The 20,949-nt window shown below is 40.9% G+C and overlaps 1 protein-coding gene across 2 annotated transcripts in view; it reads right to left on the bottom strand.

The window, feature by feature from the left end:
* Positions 1-20,949, bottom strand: part of ptprn2 (protein tyrosine phosphatase receptor type N2) — a 151,741-nt gene that overhangs the window by 130,186 nt on the left and 606 nt on the right. For both annotated transcript variants that reach the window (XM_085286999.1, XM_085286998.1), the window contains exon 2: positions 2,679-2,729. In XM_085286999.1, the coding sequence (XP_085143125.1) occupies positions 2,679-2,729 (51 nt within the window). The remainder of the gene's footprint in view (positions 1-2,678; positions 2,730-20,949) is intronic.

Below are 20,949 nucleotides of genomic sequence, written 5' to 3'. Positions count from 1 at the left end.
ATGCACGCTGGCTTCGTAATCATGTTTACAAAAATCTGAGGACATACACAAAGTTCAAAATCGAATGTTAACTCGGGTCATTCTCATCCTCTTCCTCTTATTAGCATATTAATAGTCAGTTTGATACTTTGTGTTCTGTTAGCTGTAGTTCATGTTTTGCATATAATTCTGCTGCCTGAGAAAGTGCTCGTCTTCCTCTCGTTGCCTTCATCTTGTTTGTGATACAGATTTCAGGATGAGTCTGCAGAAAGTAATTGAAAGGTGCAGACAAACAAACAGGCTCAAAGCACAGGCATTTAATCATTATGCCTGCAAGGACAAAAACAAACACGTGGACATGAAACCGCTCCATACACGTTTGACCCTTCCCTGACTTCCTGCTGCTGCTGTGTTGAATACATTAACCTTTCCCGATGACTTTCCGCGGAGACGATCCTCAATATCGACACGCTATCAATCCCCTTTAAAATTACAGCCCGCTGCGTGAGCCGCCTGAATGCCTCACAGTGAAAAGCTATGACATTTCCCCTCTGTTCATCCGGTGATGCATTGTCATGGCAACCACTGAGACAGATAGGTCCGTGCTCCATGGCGAGAAGGTTTGCAGATGAGGTCGAGATCATGTGTGGTTTGGAGAAACCTCGGAATCGAAAGGGGGGAAAGCAAGACGCCGGCATCAATCATTAGATGAATGAGATCAGAGAGCTTCTGTGTGTTTATATTGTGTGGTATTATTGTTGCAGCCTGACTCACATTCAATTTTGAAGCTTTTCTTAAGTATGACTCATGCTGTATGTCTAAACTAAGAAGAATGCTGTGAGCAGGACCTTCAGTCTCCATCTATCTATATATAAATCTGTGAGCGATTAAAAATAGCTTAAGGCTTTATCTGCAGGTTCGGAGATGTTGAGACTTTAACTCCACTTTGGTGAACCTCACATTTACAAAATTTAAAACACAAGCACTTACAGCAATGACTCCAAAATTTCACTTGGTGCACAACTCCAGTTTCATGATCAGCACCAACATTAAAACAGCTGACAGGTGGACCCAATAGCATTTTGTTCCCATGCGACGTTTCGCTTGAATATCTTGGATGTGGACATTCACGTCAATGTTATGCTGACAGATACCAGTAACTTAAACATTGCATTGCAAGCAGATAAATTGACATTTTACCACAGTAAAGAGTGTAAGGCATTGACCCGGCATCCCAATGCGATCGCCATACGAGGATTTGCTGGCACAAGTTTGACTCATGGAGGCTCCACTCCATCAGGATTTTCATGACCCAAGGGATTCACGGCCAGTGTCAGTGTGTCCAACACCCCGGGCCACCCCCAAGAGAGCAAGCGTCCATGTCTACTGGCCAATTCTGTTTTGGTTTATGAAGGAAACTACAGTGTTGGATTTTATTGTTGCAGCTAATTGGTGTAGATACAGCACCGTCGTACTGAGAGCTTTATAGTTAGCAGACTGCATTTCCTATAATATTGTGTACCACAGACAACCAGCTAATATTATAAGAAACCAGGGGTCTGAATTCCTTCCTCCTCCTCTGAAACAGAGTCCAATTTGCAACACAGACACGCACAATACTGTACTAGCTTCATATGGAGCATGCTTGCCTAGAGAAAGCTGCTTTTAATAAGGAAAGCCGAAACACATCAGAATACCAGAGTATTATTTTTGTTCGTGATTCAGTTATGATCAAGTGACCAGACCTTTGTTTTCTGGTACTCATTCCCTGTAAAGAAAAAATTAGGCGTAAAGAGAAATCATGGAGGAAAAGCTGTGATATAAAAGTCAAAATAATTTCTCACACACAGTTTAAAACAAAGTTTAGTGAGCTATGACTATTTGTTGACCTTTTGTATATCGAATCTCCCACAACCAACCTAAAGTGACATTACCAAAAACCAATAAAAAGATAAATAGCCAGCCGATTATTGAGGTGTCTGTTCTGTCTGCAACCACGCCTCCCTCCCACAATTTGTTTGATTAGATGTGAGAAACCCAAATGAGCATTTTTTTAAAGACCTTTTTTAATGATTGGTTTCAGAGCTTTATGGTCATTTTTAATGATAATTACAGTCTCAGTCATATAGGCCTATAGACTGGTTGGCAACCCTCTGGCAACCTCCAGTCATTAGGGATGAAATGTCTATTTCCTCACTGAATGCCGGGTTAAATTGGTCGCAAAGTGGATGCTGCATCAAAACCCTCTTTGTGATTGCGTTCCACACTTTGCATGGAAGATGCCAACTTGTCTGCAAACATTTGCCAACTGCTCACTAAGAGAGCATTTGCCTTTAAAGTAAAGTTACCCGTATTGCTTTTTTGCTTGAACCAACATGTTTCAAAAGGTGCAACCTTTACTTTGACGGCCTCTGATTCCAGTTTGTATTGCTTTCTTCACAGTTTTACTAACCAGTTTGCAAGCACTCTTGACAAGTGAGCATCTTCTATGCAAACTGCACGTCACCACAGCAAGTCTCCACCAACCACTTCCCAACATGTTGGGTAATACACAACTTTCCTTAGCAGTTGGTAGTCTCCAGCGAGTCTTTATGCCTGTGTGACTGGACTAAGGACTTCATTTTGGATAAACTTGATAAAACTTTTCAAGTGTCCTGTATATGATAAAAAGAGGTATGTGTACATGAAGGTGGACTTACCGTTGACGCAGAACTCATAGGGTGTACAGAGCTCATCTTCAAACAGGCAACCTGGAGGTCAGAGAAGGTGAAACAAAGAGGAGACAAGAAATGAAAGCAGCTCAAGTCGTTAAAGTGTTTGTCTTTGCTGCGGAGAAAATGCAATGCCAAATTAGCTACATTTTCTAAATATGTGGCAGAGCTATAAAAGTGCAGCTTAGGACTACATTAACTCTAGCCCTAGGCTTTGCCGCTAATGGCAGAGCCATCAATCATCAATTAGTGTGACTTCCCCTAGCTGTCTCTGACACTGACACCCCAAATCCATGGGCAGCGCTTCCATTTATGAATGTTGCATGAATATTAATGAGCTTTAATGCTTGGACTAAGAATGGGTGTTCCAGACTAATAAATGAACAGATGGCAGAAGCATTATGAGTAGCTGTTCCCTGTGTTCATATCTCTCTCATGTGGGAGTTGCGGCGAACAGAGGACTGATTGTTCTGCTCGCCGATCTGCACAGGTGATCCTCTACATTTACACATTTCCAGGAAAAGGCTGAGGCGTGAAAAAAAACAAAAAAAAAACAAAATAAAAAAAAGTGTAATTTTCTGTCTTGTACGGAGGAGGTGTTCGCACATTCAGGATCAAAATTAACTACACCGAGCACAAGATTTAGGCTAGTTCATTGAGCTCATGATACACCACTTCATGGCGTTTGCAGTGCTGGTAACACACGGAGAGTCTGCAAACAACTAGGCTGAGCCTCAGTCCTGTTTCTCCAACTCTTTTATCTTTGTTTTTCCCCTCCCTCCGCTCATCATGCAGAGTGACGGAATTGGATGCACCCTCTTGGCCCGGTGGCCTCGATGGACAGCAACGAGCAGCTTGTGACCGTGAATGAAGAACAGGCTGAGTAGGAGGAGCGGTGTCTGTCAGACTTCTTTAATAACGAGAAGAGATAGTTGCGGGATGTCGGATAATCAATTGGCACAGAAAGGGCAGATAATAAGGACAGGTGTGGAAGAGAGAGGAACTTTTCAGGCTTTACTTATCCAAAGTTTGTTCAAGTTTCTTCTCTCCCAGTTGGACGTGCAGGTCATTATTCTGTTGCATTATTAAAGGCTAATCTGCGTGGGAACTGGAACTTACAGGCACAGTGCGCAGCCATTTTGTTTAGGAGTCGAGGGCACATTTTATGAAATTACTCTTTTGCAAGGTAATGGCTTCAATGTGTCAGCAAAATTGCTATTTAACGATGTAGAGTGGGGCATCAACACAGAGCTGTAAGGTCGCTCAGCTCTCTGGAACAAAACTAAAAGGCAGAATGTCCCAAACTGAAGAAAAGGAACTTACTGCTCTAAAACCAAGACCATGAATTGCTTTTCCAACTCATTGTACCTGAATATTATTCTGCATCATAACGAGTATATACCTCATTTTAATGGACACATTATAGGCTAAAGGATGCCTGTATATGCACCAATATATTTTTGGAAGAGTCATTTTCAGTTATATTTGCAATTTACAAATAACTAAAACCACAACTCTAATGCTCATGGTTTAAAACCTGGGTTTCTGTCTTATATCAGAAGGTTTGCGGCAGAAAATAAACAGATGATAAACTTTCTGTGTGCTCCCTGACGGATCTGACGGATAAAAAGCCAAATATTTCCACATTTGGTGGAGTTGGTGGAGACCAAAAACAGAGTGACAAGTAGAGTGAATCATCCAGACTAGAGGCCTGAAACAAAAATCCATATGAATGTTAATGGTAAACTTCATACAGTTTTATCAATTTTAATATGGCAGGGTTGTACTTGTACTTGTACAGAAATGCAAGTGAACACTGGGTCTAATCATATCCAGGCTAACACTTTCCAATCATTGCTTACTATCAACACAGATACATTTAAAGAGGCTAACAAAAATCTAAAAAAGCCCCAAACAGTTACACTTTTGCTCAAGTTACTCTTTATCGTGCAGGCGGTCAATACTCATCGGATTACAAATGTTGTCCTTTGCAAACATATTCTTCACATTCATGCTTTATTATATATGAAAAGTTTATGGAGATTTGGTTATCATGTACAAAGAAAAACTCAACAAATGCCCGTCGAGCAGAATTAGGCAGATACTTGCTCAAAATTAACATTCAAAGGAGCTCCATCCCCCCAAGACACCCTCAATCCCTCAAGAGCCACTTATGCCAGCTGGTGTTGAGACTGTGTCCACACAAACACGCCCCAACAAGTCTCACAACAGCACTGCTTACCAAACACAAGTCAGAGTGAACCAAATCATCACACAATGCGAAGAAATCTATCAGAAAGACTGGAGAGAATGGACTAAAAGCCAAAACAAATTAGAGAGATTATGAAATGGCAGAAAATCCGTTGACTGTCAGAGGCAGAAATCAGAAACATTCTAACCAGGCATAAGGTCAGTGACCATAAACCGGCAATGGAAGATACAAACAGAAACAAAACTGTGACAGGTGAGGTTGAAACACAGATGCATTACCTCTTAAGATGTAAATTACTCAGTGACGTGAGGACCACTTACTTCAACCAATTCAGATCTGTATTTCAGTGAGCTAAACAACATGACAAAATTAGAAGCAGTCCAAGGAGAAGGACACGGGGCCTATCTGGCTGCCCAGCATATATCAAAATGACACAACCTGAGTGAGGACCAGGACTGACGTACACCTGCACGTGTTGTACTGTACAGCTGTTTGTTGAACTGAGTAGAAATTAAATGAACCGATACTGATACTGTTTTTTCTGTTGATATCTTTTGATATATTTCAAAACTTTATGTATACTGTGAGTGAATGAATATTGAATGTTGTCATGTTCCTTTTCTTAACGGTGCTATCACTTGGTTTAGCTACATCTGTCGCTATGGCTGTCTTCCCACTGCTATGTCCACTGTGTTAGCCATCAACAGTTTGTCCAGCTCTATCCTCTATGGAAGTGCCACAGCATCTGGGCTCGGTCATTCTCAACCAACCAATGGGGCGTGGCCTATTTTGACCTTGGGATCTCCAGGCCATACCCAGCACGGATGTTCAATTTCCAGTACCATGTATGCCCTCCCTGCTAGCCTGTTGCACCCTGCTAATATGTGCTGGATCGTGTCAGTAGCCTGCACCTGTTGTATCACCATATTAACCTCTAGCTCTCTTCCACAGGGTGTCTTTTATGTTGTTATTCTCCCCTCACCCCCATCCAGTCTGGGCAGATGACTGAGCCAGGCTCTGCTGGTGGTTTCTTCCTTAAAAGCTTAAAATTTAGTTTTTCTTTCCCACTGTCGCCGAGTGCTTGCTGGAGAAGCATGGGCCATTACCACTCTCGACTGAGTCATTTGACTTTCTGATGATGAACATTAATTAGAGTTCAATTAATTTCTTGGTTAATCAATCAACAGAAAAAATTAACTAAAACATTTTGGATAGTTGATTAACGATTACAGTTAAAGCTTCTAAACTGAGAGGATTTTTGCTTTTTCTAATTAGGCATCACTTCCTGTCAGTTTGTTGTTTCCACAAATGAAACAATTTTAAGACGTCACCTTGGGCTTGAGAAAAAATGAAGTTCTGACATTTTATAGACCGTGCAAACAATATTCACCTGCCAGCCCTAATTTTCGCACGACTTTGTTTAACTTACCAAGACTTTCCCATTTAGCTTGAAGGTAAGTGAAAGAAGAATTTACACCAAACTTATAAAGCAGTCACTTAGAGCTGGAAGAGTCAATCCCTCTTGACCATGCACATCTCAGCACTCCGCAATTAGTGTCAGTCCATTCAACTTTACTTCCTCATCACTTCCCTGTTTAATTCATGGGGTTCTCTGGGAAGCCTTGTCAGCTCTCAATATTAATTACAACTTTCCACTAATAACGCGTCCAGTCGAGCATAGTTAGTCAGACAGTATGTGTGTGTGTGTCTGCGTGTGAGATAGGCAGGGACATAGAATTGATAACAGCACAGCCCCTTTCTCCAACACCGTGCGAGATGATTAAAATGGCGCCTTTTAATTAAAATGCAATCACAGTGGATGCTGCTGATTACCCCAGGCAGAAAAAAGGACTTGTCGATGCTGAGGGAGAAAAAAAAAAGGAGTCCTTGCTATATCTTGATGACGCATCCTGACAAAGAACAGCCGCGCTCTTTTATTCAACCCAAGGCCTACAAGATAATTTCACAAACACAATGACCTTTATGAAAAAGTGTTACGTTTGGTATTAAGTACTGAGGCCGTGTCAGCCTCGTCACAGATCAATCATGGCTTATCTGTAGCCGTTCTTCAAGTCAAGTAAGTGCAGTTACAGACGGATTTAAAGGGAAATGATTTGTGCTTTTTAGACGATTTTTAACTTAAGCATGTGACTTTTTTCCTTCGACCCATGTGAGCAATGCAGTAAAAACATGTCATATATGCTCACCTTTCACACTGTTATCACTTATCTTAGTTATGCCGGTTATAACAATGATCTAAAACATACCAGCAATTGTGTTTTCAATCAAAATTAAGGTTTTGGAGCGCCCCAGTCGAAGTCCAGACTCATATCTGATTGAGATGCTTTGGAGCCCGTTCATACCCAAAACCCTCCAATGTGGGGGAATTTTAAACAATCCCCCCAACAGTGATATAAAAGACTCACAGCCACAAACGTTTGATTAGCTTTAGGTTTTACACAGGATCAGGTGCATTTTGTATTACTCAGGTTATCTTTGTTGATGATTTATAAGATTTAGTGTGACAAATATGCAAAAAACCAAGAAATCAGGACTCTTTAGAAACTAATATGAATATTTAAAGATAATGAAAGTAATTGTTAGTAGCTGCACTAGATGAGAGCCGACTACAACTGCTGTAAATATGCAGAAGTTTCTGCTCCCAAAATAGATGCTTTGTGACCTAATTTATAAATGCTGTATGAAGGGAGACTCCAGAAGGTCACAGGAGTTACTTCACAGTTTTTTAACAAGATGCAGCGGTAGTTAGAGGTCTGTATTCTCAAGAGACGGTAAAATAGGAGGTGTATCAGACAGAAGTGCATAACTACATGTGCTACAGTCACTGTTTGTCTCTGTCTGCCTTTCAAAATGACATTAAAACATGCTGTGCAGACTTTGCATAAATGACACCTTCAGAAAAGCATGCAACAATGGGAACTTGGACGGGATCTATTACCCTTTCTGAGACCTCTACATGCAGCACAGAAACACTTTACGAGGATGTGTCCTGTCTACTTTGTTACAAGTAACTGCTATTTAGGGCAGCAAGTGCACCGACCGTGTAAGTAAACAAGGAGCAGCACAGGCACATGCAAAAAAACTATTCACCTATAACTAAAACCACCTGCGTGTTGGGACACAGCAGCGTGCGTATCTCCCCTTGGGAGTGTGAAATCAGAGAGGAGTGAAAGGCTTGTTTGAGGAAAAGCAATTACATACGTTTCTCATTAGAAAACAATATAACCACATTATCCGACAGTCAATCTCCACCTGAGCATTATAATGCTATTAAGTACACATCCCAGTGCACATTTAGGTCTCTAAACGTTTGGCTGTGATTGGCTGACCTTGCCCGGAACATTAACTATGTCCCTATGAGGCAAAACCCTAAGCTCAACAAGAAGTCAGAGGCCTGATCATCCACTTTCCCTCACAGGTGGTTGGCCGGTGCTCGGGTACCATCTGCGATGTCTGAGGGGCCAAGGAGAACGCTGGGAGCCTGGCAGCGAGAACAGCCAATCCCGAGGCCTGCTGCAGTTAAGGGCATATTTCATTCACTCTCTGGGGCCACCAAAGTATCTTTTATTATAGATATAAGGTGCAACCAAGGACGCCTGGCTCATTTTTTGTAAATCACAGACAACTGTACCGTCAGCCAAAAAAGCCATTTTAGAACAGCGCGGCGGGTGACAACTGCAATAAAAGTGCAAGTGAATTGAAAAGGGAGCGTGGCTGGAGCGGGGACAGCAGAGAAGAACATCACCTGCAAGCAAATTAGCATCAGCTTGACACCATGTCCGCAGATTTAAACAGCTTGTGTCATTAAGGTGCTCTCCTGCTAAAATTAAAGATGGCTCCAAGCTTTTCTCTGCTCCAGAAGGTCTGTTCTTGTCAAAAGCTGCATGCTATGTGTCAGCAACTGAGCTCTGGTTACCTTATCACGATCCTCGATGTTTTTTATACATTCCCCCCCCCCCCCCCCCCCCCCCACACGTTTTCATCTGAACATGGCAGGACGCTGCTATAACAGTTGTTTAAATAAGACAGTGACATTTTGTTCACCCATATTTCATCAGGAAACTATTTTCTCTGGGGTGAAGGACAAAATGAATAATTCACTTTAACACCACAAGAAAATACAGTAATTCTACCATTGAGGCTTCACTTCTATCACTGCATTAGAGAAAAAAAAAACCTTTTTATGTTTAAAGGAACAGTTTTCTTCTCAAGGCTAAGGTGAGAGCTTTCTTGTGTGCCCAATGTTTGTGAAGCAGCCAGTTAGCTTAGCGTAGCTTAGCTTAGCATGTTTAGTTAACACAGAGCTAGCTGTTTGCCCTTGTTTACAGATTTTGTGCGAAGCTAATTAGCTTTTAGCCGTAGCTTTTTTAACCTGTAGCGTAATTATCTTTTTTTTATTGTGTTTTGGTAAAATATTTCCTTTTAGCAAGATGGCACATATAGATATTGTGGGACTTTTTCTTTAGTTCAAAGCATTTAACAGAAACTAAATCTAAAAGTTTTTAACCTGAATTAGGAGCTTGGGGGTCAAAGTGAGGGGACTCTGGGGTCACTTTGACTGAAGAGAGATCCTGATGTGAAACCACCTGGCATCCAGAGGAGTGTAACCAGACACAATTCCCTCAGAATTCCCAGGCAGGCAGGTCACTCTCAGTCACTCAGCTGCCAGCTCCAGGCGACAGCCCAGACAACGGCTATGAATTAAAGATGGCAGCATCACTGCGGCAACAGAGGACCCAGAAATAGGCCGGGTTGACCTTTTTCCCGACCTGCACTGAGTGATTCAGACATTTGATTTTCTCCCTTCTCTTGAGGTGTGATTGAGTGTTGAAAAGCAGAAGTGGAGCGAGTGAAACAGCTAAGCCTCTTCTTTCTTATGTTCCAAAGAGCTCGAAGTGAACCAGCACAAACTGCCCTGAGGGGAATATCTAATCCTGCAGGTGAGGACAAAGGTTTAACTCTTGAGTGCCAGCTGAACCTCGATTAAAGTGCAGGTCAGTACCACGCCTCGGTGTTTGGACTTTCCTGTCCTGCAGATGTGACATCGATGACATGCAAATGGGAGTGAAATGACATCTTTGTTGGCCTCAAGTCATTTATGTGCCTGAGTGGTAATTTCACAGCTTAAAATGAAACTACTCAGCTGTACCACCTGTGGAATTAAACGCCTTAAGATGCAGATGAGATGAGAGGAAATTGATATGAAACTGTCTCCATGCCGCTCCCTGGTCAGAACACCTCTCATCACTGAGGGATTGGATTTTTATGGCTGCAGTTGGTGCAGACACCCAAAGGCATCACATTTCTGACTCAGTGAAAACACTGTGGCAGTGGGGTGTGGTTTTCTGGCTCAGCTGTGAAGAGAGGAGGGAAAGTGATTCGTTTGAGGAGGGTGGCACACCTGGTGTGCATCTGCTGATTAACCTCTCCTCTTATATATAGTAGGGCATGAGCACAGCAGGCGCTGAGAGAACCTTTGAAAAGAATGACGACATAAAGCGGAGCGGGCATTGATGTGTATGAGTGCGTAACAAAGGGCAAAATAAACAGGGTGTGTGTATAAATTGGGACTGGCCAGGCCTCTTTACACTGAGGAGAGCCCTTAGTGGCAAGGCTACAAACACACATAATCACACATACAAAAACACATAAAGCCCTTCTCTTAGCTGACTTTAAGTTTGGAAAAACCAAGTAAATATAATGCAACATAAACTGAACAAATAGCATTCCTCCTCTAATATTTTACCTTACGTGCTTCTGCATAATCACCCCCATTGCAAGATGAATATCAATATTAGGCTATTGAGAAGGAAAGGCAGTCTATATTCAGGTGGATTTTAAATGCTGAGGTATTCAGTGGTATCCAAGTCCCATTATTTAAATTTGTGGCCCCCAGGGTGACCGCAAAGGGGGTTAAAACACATTCATTTTAAACTATTTATGCTACCAACTAGTGCCATAAACAGAAATACGGATGTTTATGTCCTGTTAGAAAAAACGTTTTTCTCTCGATGGATGGTTGTGGTTTAAAGGAGCCAGTTGAGGTGGTTTATGTATCTGACTGGGATGTCTCCTTGATGGGTTTCAGGGAAGGTGACTGGGAGGAGGCTACGGGGCATACTCCAGACTCAGTCGAGAGATTGTATCTTTCAGCAGGTTTGGGAAAGCCTCGGTGTTTCCCCTGATGAGCTGGAGGTAGTAGCCTGGAGAGGGAGGCCTTGACGTCTCTGCTGAGTGTTAACATCGTAACCTGATCCCAGAGAAGTGGCAGAAGATGGAGGGATGCACGTACGAACAGTCGTTTTTTCTCATTAGTCCCCTATTTAAACTGTATTAAGCTTTAAAGTCATGATATACTGAGCTAGCTTATGATAGCTGTTAACTTAGCACTACAGCTTCTTATCAAAACACGACCACTTCTGACACCAACAAAACACCAAGGTGGTGACCAAAATGCCAAATTCTTGGCCCTAAACGATCGCACATTACCCATCACGATAGACGGCAGACACGGTTTAAACCTCCTCCTCGCTTCGAGCCTCCGCTGTCTCACCGTCACCTTTTTTCTTCTCTTCATATATGTTACTAATGTACTTCAAATGAGACAGTTGGTCACAAATATAGGAAAACACCCATCTTTCTGTTGCTTTTTTCCCTTCAAACAGTCATTTTCCTTTCCTGCTGAGAAATGGCCCAGAGTATTAATCAGCATCCCCCAAAGGTGAAACCGGAACGTTACTGCTTTAATCACAGCTGAGATAGTATAGATTAATTCCTGTGCTCAGCTCACAGCTTTCAGAATCCTCATTACTGTGTTATTGTCCTCATTATAAATCTTAGCTCCGCCACACAGAGGTGACCTTCACTCTGACCCCTTTACCAACACCAGTTAATTTGAACCTTGAGAAACGCCGTCCACTCCTCCTTGTAAAAACCGATGACGTTTTTAACACTCGCCGTGTCAGGTGTGTGCAGAGGAGAGAGAGTGCAAAAAGGAGCACGTTCTTTGCACTGTTGTTGGCACGCAAGCGGGAAAACACCTTCTTTGTTTGTGTTTTTAATCAACGTAAAGGTCCAAATGCGTCATGTTCTTACACCTGACAAGTCTCAGAGGAAGAAAGAGCCTCTACTGAACTATAAACTAATTTTAGCGTCTAAAAGAAAAGCAGACTTCCCCTGGAACATGTCGCCTTCCTCGCTTCTCTGGCGGCACTCCTCCTCCTTGACCCAGAATATCTTCAAGGTTCACCTTGAACTGAAGAGAGCCTAACGAGATGTATCGTCTCGACACGTCTATCTTGACACAATTCTGACTTCATTCCTCTCATAAGCTGCCGACATTTGTCTGGAAAGACACAGGAACAGCCAGCCGCCGTGCTCCCAACACACTCCTCTGAGCATCTGTTGAATCACAAAGAAAATCCACCCTCCGCCTGTTATCACACCAGCCGTGGAAGCAACCCAAGCCATGGATACACAGCCTGCTTTGTTTTACGTTTTTTTCCTTGCACTTTCAAGGGTACAATTGTGAAATCAACTAAAAACTCAAAAATACCAGTTTCCCAGACTATCTGAAAAACAGCGTCGCTCGAATAGCTTATCAGTCTGCGATTCATGTCATCCTGAAAACAAGACTTCCAGCAGCTGTGTGGCTGAGAAGAGGTCCTTTACAACACCGTATGCGCTTTATTAGCGAGAATCAATAGATATATATTATATTCAGCAACAGATGATGGCAGAACTGTTAATGTCAGATCAGTTACACTCGTACTGAATGCTGCAGCTGTTGAGTTTATTAATTTGGAAAAACAGGCTTTGCAAATAGCACACCAAATGCTTATTTAACCATCATGTGCTGCCATGTGCACGAAGAGGGGGATGTACTGCACAATGAAAACTCATCCAATAAATGGTTTGCCATTTATTAGATGAGTCAAAGCCCTTAGTGAATTGTAGAAGGGCTCCTCATACGAAGTGTCAATAAAGGCTGAGCTGAAGGCCGGCGCTTCGGCCTGACCCTCCACCAGACCAGTCAAGATGACTCAGACATCCTGAGAGAAACGAAAAATGCACTGTGACCTTTACTGAGAGTAGGAGAGCCATCAAAGCCGGGTTTTTATTAGTCTGGCAGTCATATTAGTTCTCGTCCTTATATGAGTTTTAACTTAATTAGCAATTTTGGTGGCAGAGGAGTTTTCATTACTAGAAAACTCATATACATACATGCATGAGGTGTTTGACTATACCTTCTTCTGCTTTGGCCCAGAGTAAAATATCTTACAGTGAAAATCTGTTGCAGATATGTTTGTGCAGAAGAAGGTCTTTGATCACTTGTTTGCTCCCTTAATGTGTTATCTAGTAGCTTAACACCTGTAAACATAACTGCCCACACTGGCACTATGAACTTGTTGTGGTTTAATTCAAAGCACCAAAGAGAACCTCCCAACTCCTCTTCTTCATACGTTTTTGTCAGCAGCAGATATTTCTGCATCAAATTTACATTTTCTTCGTCCATGTATTTATGGAAGTATTGCCTACTTGGCATATTCAAAAGGAGTAAAAGGTTGTAACAGAACAATTTTAGGGTCAAGATGAATGAATGAACTTTATCCACATTCATTTTCAAAAATGCGCACGTCAATTTCAGGGGCATTCCCACTTTATCTGACGGGTGGCTGCTGTGTGCGAGCTAATTCGAACTACTGACAAGGACCTCTGGGGTGGGTGTCGGAAGTTGTACTGGTGTTTTTCAAGGAATTATCCAATAAATAATATGACTTTCTGTGTAGTTAATTGTACTGACAGCTAGGGGTGGAGGCTGTAGCCCCAAAATTATATCACAAAATTTCAAGGAAATTTGCAATGATGATAATTATGGTGAATGCAGTTTGCAGGCAGCAGCATTTATTAGTGCAAATAAAATAAAGGGCGTTTTCCATCCTTCATTTCCAATGAGCTGCTGTCAGTGATGACAGACTACCTCATCTGAACTCGCATCTATTGCCACAAGCAGCAGCAGTATTATAGTGCAATAGTAGTGACACACCATTATTTATAGTGATAAAGGATACGTCAAAAGCAGAAATGTAGCCCAGGTAGTGTTTTCTCTGGAAATTTGTAAGTATAAAACAACAGCTTAACACTTTAGTGTAGAGTAATTAAAGTCACTGAACTTTGCAACTCTTATATTGTCACATAATGCTGCTTTTCCATCATTTAACTGCATCAGTAATTCCCATCCATCGTTTGGTCTTTCTGTCATATTGAGTGCAGTGAGTGAGCGCTCCGGTGACACTCTGCTGAGTCATTTGTTTACTTTTGGGTCGCACATCACCGTCTGCTAGCACCTCCTCGTGTGTCTTCATAGCTTAGTGGTACTCCTGGTGTTTTTTGTTTTTTTCAAGTGGTGAAACGAGTTTGTTGTTTCCACCTTTATCAGGAACAGGTTTTTTTTTTAATAGTGTACAAAGTGTAGCCTACTTTGTTGGAGGTTGATGAAGCAGTACCGCTCAAGACTGGCACCCGCTCTCGCTCTCAGATGTTCTCGGGCTTGTGTCATTGTGTGGGCTATGAAACAAACTTGTGGTCTTGATAAACCACTGATATCATAATATTACACTTTTTTGTGACCATGTAAAAATGTATTTATACCAGTATGTCTGGGGACAATATGGTACGGCACAGGACGCTCTAGTTTTTAAGTGAAATTTCTGTAAATTCTAAATAAAATTGTCCCCAAAAATTAAATGAAAGCAGCCAAATTATTAAAATTGAGGCTTAAAAACGTCCAAAGCGTTTCTACTGTGTGATGACTGGGTTGATCTTTCATATACAGTCTATGGCAGGGGTGGGGGAACTCCAGGCGTCGAGGGCCGGTGTCCTGCAGGTTTTATATGTGTCCTTGATCCAACACAGCTGATTTAAATGGCTAAATTACCTCCTCAACATGTCTTGAAGTTCTTCAGAGGCCTGGTTATGAACTAATCGTTTGATTCAGATCTGCTGACCCAGGGTGATATCTAAAACCTGCAGGACACCGGCACTTGAGGCCTGGAGTTCCCCACCCCTGGTTTATGGTAACGGCTTCAAATACATTGCACCTGCTTCTATAGAGGTTTTGCATACTGCACTGGTGGACAAGTTAATGTGGCATTAACTTCATGGCAGTCACTGCTGAAGTCCCAGTCACGCAGACCTACAGACTTGTCAGTGATCACCCCCTGGCAACCACCTGTTGCTATGGAATGATGTGTTTTCCCCAACTGGTGGCAAAAACATCCTTGTGTTTGCTTTGGTCGCTAGCACGTTGCTGACGTCATAGTTTGAATGGAAGTGACTTGTCTACTAACCCTGTCCAGCTACTCTCCGAACTATAGCAAAACAGTGAAAAGTGAGAGTGGAAATGGCGAGTCAAAGTTGTGCCGACCTGTTTCAAAATTCATTTGACACTTTTTTGAGTTTTTAGTTAGCAAGTATTTGCAGAGAAACTAAGAGAGAACTACAGACAACCACAGCATTCTGCAACCAAAGCAATGTCAAGAGGTTTTTGCTGATTTGCATTGTTTGCCACCCAGTTCACCCAGTGACACCGAGCAGCCTCCAGAAACCGCTGCCAACAGGTTGGGGGAATGCACATTTTGTGCCCTAGTGCCACAAAAAAGAAGACATCCTAAACCACGCAGCATAAAGGATGAAAAAAGACAACTTCCACTGAAGCAAGATGTCCTGCTTGTGGATGCAGACTTCACCATGTTTATAATCTGTGCTGTAGTAAAATATCAATCCTAATACTGCTGCACATTTCGATCGCCTCTGTTGATTTATTACCACTATGAGATGCTTGATTACCACTCAGTCCTGATATCTATTGGATGACAGAGGGCTGTGGCAAAATACATACAGCTCAGCAGCCAGTTAATCAAATCCCACTTGTCTGGGTATGTTAGGCGGTGGCTGCTGAGAGCCAGCTGTAAAGAAAAAAACAACAGACAGACAGTGCAGCCTTAAAGCACATCTCCAATGTACACATTGGAGAAAGGTCACATATCAATCAATATATCCTCTAACACTCCTTAATTTGTGTGTAAAAAGTGTGTTGAAGGGGGGAGTGGAACAGATTTGCTCAGAGGCTGTCACAAGCCCCGCGTGTCCATGTTAAACTCTGCTCAGTCTGATCTCAGTGTTCCTGCTAGATTTGTGTGTGCATTATTAGAATCGCAACAACACCTCGATAGCAGCTAGACTGCTCTGCTTTCCCTTTATTAAATCCTCGGAGCTGCTCATAACCTTTAAAGGATTAATATTTCTTTCTTTTATTATTTACATATAGCAAATGTTGCTGAAAGTACATTTTTTTCTCATAAACAGCACCTGCAAGCTGGAGAAAAGCTACCTGCGTAGCTAACAAACACTGGGATTTTTTCAGTAGTTGTATTGGGATTCTTGTCACTGCCAAACCTCTGCAAACAAAGCAGAGATGCTGAACAGAATTTTAACAACAATCCTGATGGAAATACTGATCGCAAGGCACTAGAGTGTTTCTGCTAATTTTCTATTGGCTACAATCTGTGCTGGAGTCAATAAATTCATTATTTAAATTATGTTTTTTCTAACTTTGTGTAAACAAGGCATTAACCTTTCAGCACTCTTCAAATAAAGATGAATAGTTGCCAATCCTTTGATAAAAATCTTTCTGCCTCTTTCATCAATTACGAGCACAGCAGGCCTTCGCGTACACTGAGGCAAAATTAAAGTGTAAGAGTGCTGTTAAGCTTTTTAAATGCCGCTGCCTTTTGGTTAATTTACAAGTGCTGTGCTTTTGAATTACATCTCACTTTCAAGGCGGCAGACTCAAGGCTGGTTAGTGAGTCACCTTGGTGGGAACAAGTTGGAAACGCGTTAACCAGTCCATGACCTCTCCCAGTCTTTGGAAGACCAGAGCGTCCTCCCAGAAGAAGCCGCTCAGACGTCAGCAGCTGGGTCAAGGCAACAAAATGGCACGCCGTGTGAGCGAATCTAAACCAATCGAAAATTTTAGTGCACCACAGAGACGACGAACAGCAAATACAGGAGGAATAAAGGGTTTAAAGTTTCAACAGTGATGGGTAATGGTGGCATGTTTTAGGCTATTTTAGGCATTGTAGCTGCCAGGAGAAAACAACATTTAACTTTGGGGAAGTTTACTTTTATCTTCTTTAGGATTCAAGTTTTGCAGCCAAAATAGTTCAGGTTAGAAAACAGAATTGCTGTAATTTAGTTTAGCGTTCTGCCTTTAAGCTGATTAATTTAGTAAATTACTACAACACGAACCCACAAAACATCAGTTAAAATGCTTCCTAGAGTTGGCTTTATACTTTCTTTAAAGTATTTGGGGAAAAGTCCATCTACCAACAAAGCTGTTAGATGGATTAACTAAATTTTTCTTATTTACATTTCATTTACATTTGTAGTCATTCAATTTTTATGCTAGATGCATTTCTGACTCCACAGTTATGTTGCAACCAATTCGTTAAGGCTTAATAATTATGATTGTAAACCCTCCACAAGTTAAAATGCGATTTAAAACCACTAATATTTACTAGATATTGCTTCTCTTCCTATCTGTAGACAGTATAAAACATGGATGTAGCTCCTCAGTTCAGAACAGCCACAAACCTGCTGATGGCAATAGCTGTGGTTGTAAAAACACTTCTAGTCTGTTGGAAAACAGCTTTCAATCTTGACATCTAAAACACTTTTCTGCTAAGTTCATGGGCCCAGTCACTCGTTTCAGGACATAATGAAAAGAAAAATTGTCTTTGTTATAAATCTTGGCCATAGTATGTTGCAAAACGGATGATTACCTGTGCATCGAGCGAAGCAGCAAAGAATGAGTTTATTCTAATCTTGTGTTTCTGTTTTGCTGTTGTTATATTATTACCAGTGGTGGGAATCCAGAATCAGTTTAAGTAGGTTCAGAGGTGTCCAACCATCAAAATCCTCTGCTTCCAAGCTTATCAGGCCCTTATTACAATGCTGGCATGTTTTTCTGCCAGTTGCATTGATTCATTGATTAAGCCACAGAGTGTACAAAAAAGGTGCTTTCAGCCAATAATGATGCGACCTATATGGACAGACATACTGGGGCACCTGCACATTTCACCTGCTGGAGCTGCTCCGTCATTGAAACCCATGTAATGAAGTTCCCAACACACAGTTTTGGTGCTGATGTTAAAGATTATATTATTGTCTCTATTTTCTGTTTGAACTCTAGAATCTGGTTAGATTTTAGTTCTTGCTACTTTTCTAATCCATTGCCCTGTAAATCTTTTTCTAGATTACTTTATATTTGATTCCCTGCATTTTAGTTCAAATTAGCCTTCCTGGTGTCATCGCATACATCGCTGTCAAGTGTTTGTCTCTGTTATGCAGTTACTCTGTTTTACTGGTCCTCTTGAGTCATTACTTTCATTTCCTTCAATATTGCCAGAATCACTTTCAGCTGTGTCTTGTTACCCCGATGTTTCCAGTCTCCCCGATTACCTCCAATATTTAATTAAAGCCCCCGTTTTCCTTAGAATCTAGAATCGTAAGGCGTTCTTGTCCATCCATCTTTGTGCGTGGGAAATGAAATAACATAAATTCTGTGGTACTTTTATTTATTTATTTTTTTCTACTTTGTTTTGTTTTTTGTTTATGAAGTCTGCATTCGGGTCTACAACCTGCAAACCTTGACAACGTGATCTGCCACTTTGTGGCTCAGTTGTTGTGCTTCCTAAACACTCCTACTTTGCAAGAATATCTCTTACAGCTGATTGTGAAACATCAAATCTCTAGAGATGCAACGTTGGCCTCCTACCACAGCACCATACTCAAATTCAGTGGGCTCTCTACAAAAACACATTCTTTCACAATGTTTGTAGAGGCAGACTTCATGGCTTGGTACTTGATTTTATACACCTGTGATAACGGGACTGAAAACACCTGAATTCAAAGATTAGGTGATGTTAGCCAGATACTTTCCCCCCCCCCACATAATGCAGCTTAAACCTGCATTCTTTCTAATAGCTAGCAGTGGGGGACTTGTACAGCTTTACTTGATCTATGACCTCAGTAACACTCCCCCGATAAGTCAATGGTCTCGTCACCAGTTTTAAGTCTTCTTCTTTGATGTATTAAACATTTTTGTCCTATTTATTGAAAAACAACCAAACAGGCTGTGCCTACCTAGTGATGTCATAGTGCCATATCAGTCTTTTATATACAGTCTTTGGCGTGCGTCTTCTTTTCATTCTACAAAGAACATTTATCAGGAATCAGTAGTTGAGTTGACCTGTATGCAGAATCGATGAAAACACTAATGATCACTAATGCTCATCTCTTTATTCCCACACAGCAAATAATAGGTTTGGATAACTGCTGAAGTGTCTCAGGGGTGGAGTCTTTGAGCCAATGTGGAAAATGTTGTGCGTATGGACATAAATTCACACCACTACTTAAATATCACAGCCATTAACTGCATTTTCAGAGCTTGTAGCTGCAGACTTATTTTCTCCGTCTGGCTTTCATGTGCTCTCAGACATGCAGGATGTATACACCCACACACAGCGTGCTCTCACCGTCTCTCCCACACAAACACAACGATGTGGTTATTTTTAGATCAAGACACACATATATTTATATATATATATATATATATATTTATATATATTTATATATATATATATATATATTTATATTTATATATTTATATATATATATTTATATATATATTTATATATTTATATATATATATTTATATATTTATATATATATATTTATATATTTATATATATACATTTATATATTTATATATATACACATATACATATATATATATATATATATATATATATATATATATATATGTATATGTGTATATATATATATATATATATATATATATATATATATATATATATATATATATATATATATATATACACACATATGGAGAGAGCTTTACATATGCTATATAAATAGAGTCACATCATGAGTGCACTTTGATCCAAATCTTCCCTATGACATGGCATAATCCGCAGTGGGGCTCATTAAAAACAATAACCATCCCCAACTCTCAGCCACACTCTGACAATGGAGACCTCATTCACACACACAGAAAAACACTCTGAGAATTCAATGAGAGAAATGCACTCGGGGAATATGAGCACTGACTCATTCACAAGAATTTGAAGAATAAATTAGCCAACTTGCAGAGAGAAAAACCCAGTGAACAAAAGGGTAAGTTCTGGGCTTTCCATATTATTGTATTTGTTAATCTGATCACTTAGAATATATGTGTTTATATGAGAAAATAAGACAACAGGTTACCAAAGGGCTTCCTCCTGTTCTAAATATACAGAATATGATGCAGCTCAGTGTCTGTATGAATCATCAGAGCAGAAGAGGCGACCAGAGACCTATATTCGCCTCTAGCTCATGATAAAGTTTATGAAAATATGTGCTCCGCCTCCTGATGCTGGATCAGTACATCTGATTTTTTTTTCAGTGTAAATGAGCTCACACACTGCTGAAGCAGGAAAATGAATCATTTAATCTCTCATATGTCTCATTAAACGGACACAATTATCACTGCGGCTGCTCCAATACATCACTCTTTGGACATCTGCCACTCTTTTCTTTCAAATCACAGAGCAGTGTCTGAGGCAGGGCTGGAAGAACAAATCAAGGGTAATGAAAATTTACCTCAGCCAAGTCTGAATATGAAACATAGCAATATGAAATATGCCCTCTTTTCCCGGGGAGCATATAGGATGTCATCAAATATTTAACTGAGTTTAAAATTGCATGCTCCTTAAGGGAACGTGTGAGTAATTTTTATGTGCTGGGAAACTGTTAAAGGAATATGAAATGGGATGCATTGCTAGAGATGAAGGAGGTAAAAGGTGGTCACACATACAAAAAGTGTGCAGGAAAGATTGTGTCCATGAGGCCTGAGAGGTTATGTAACTTTTCCCTGTTCAGGTTTCATCCAGTCTTGCCCACGGC

The sequence above is a fragment of the Mchenga conophoros genome, linkage group LG9, assembly GCF_057382185.1.
Source record: "Mchenga conophoros isolate Kocher_MC1m ecotype Shallow Benthic linkage group LG9, M_conophoros_male_GT1.1, whole genome shotgun sequence".
In the NCBI taxonomy this organism is placed as follows: domain Eukaryota; kingdom Metazoa; phylum Chordata; class Actinopteri; order Cichliformes; family Cichlidae; genus Mchenga; species Mchenga conophoros.
The sequence above is the reverse complement of the archived record's forward strand: the minus strand, read 5'-3'. Positions and strand labels throughout refer to the sequence as shown.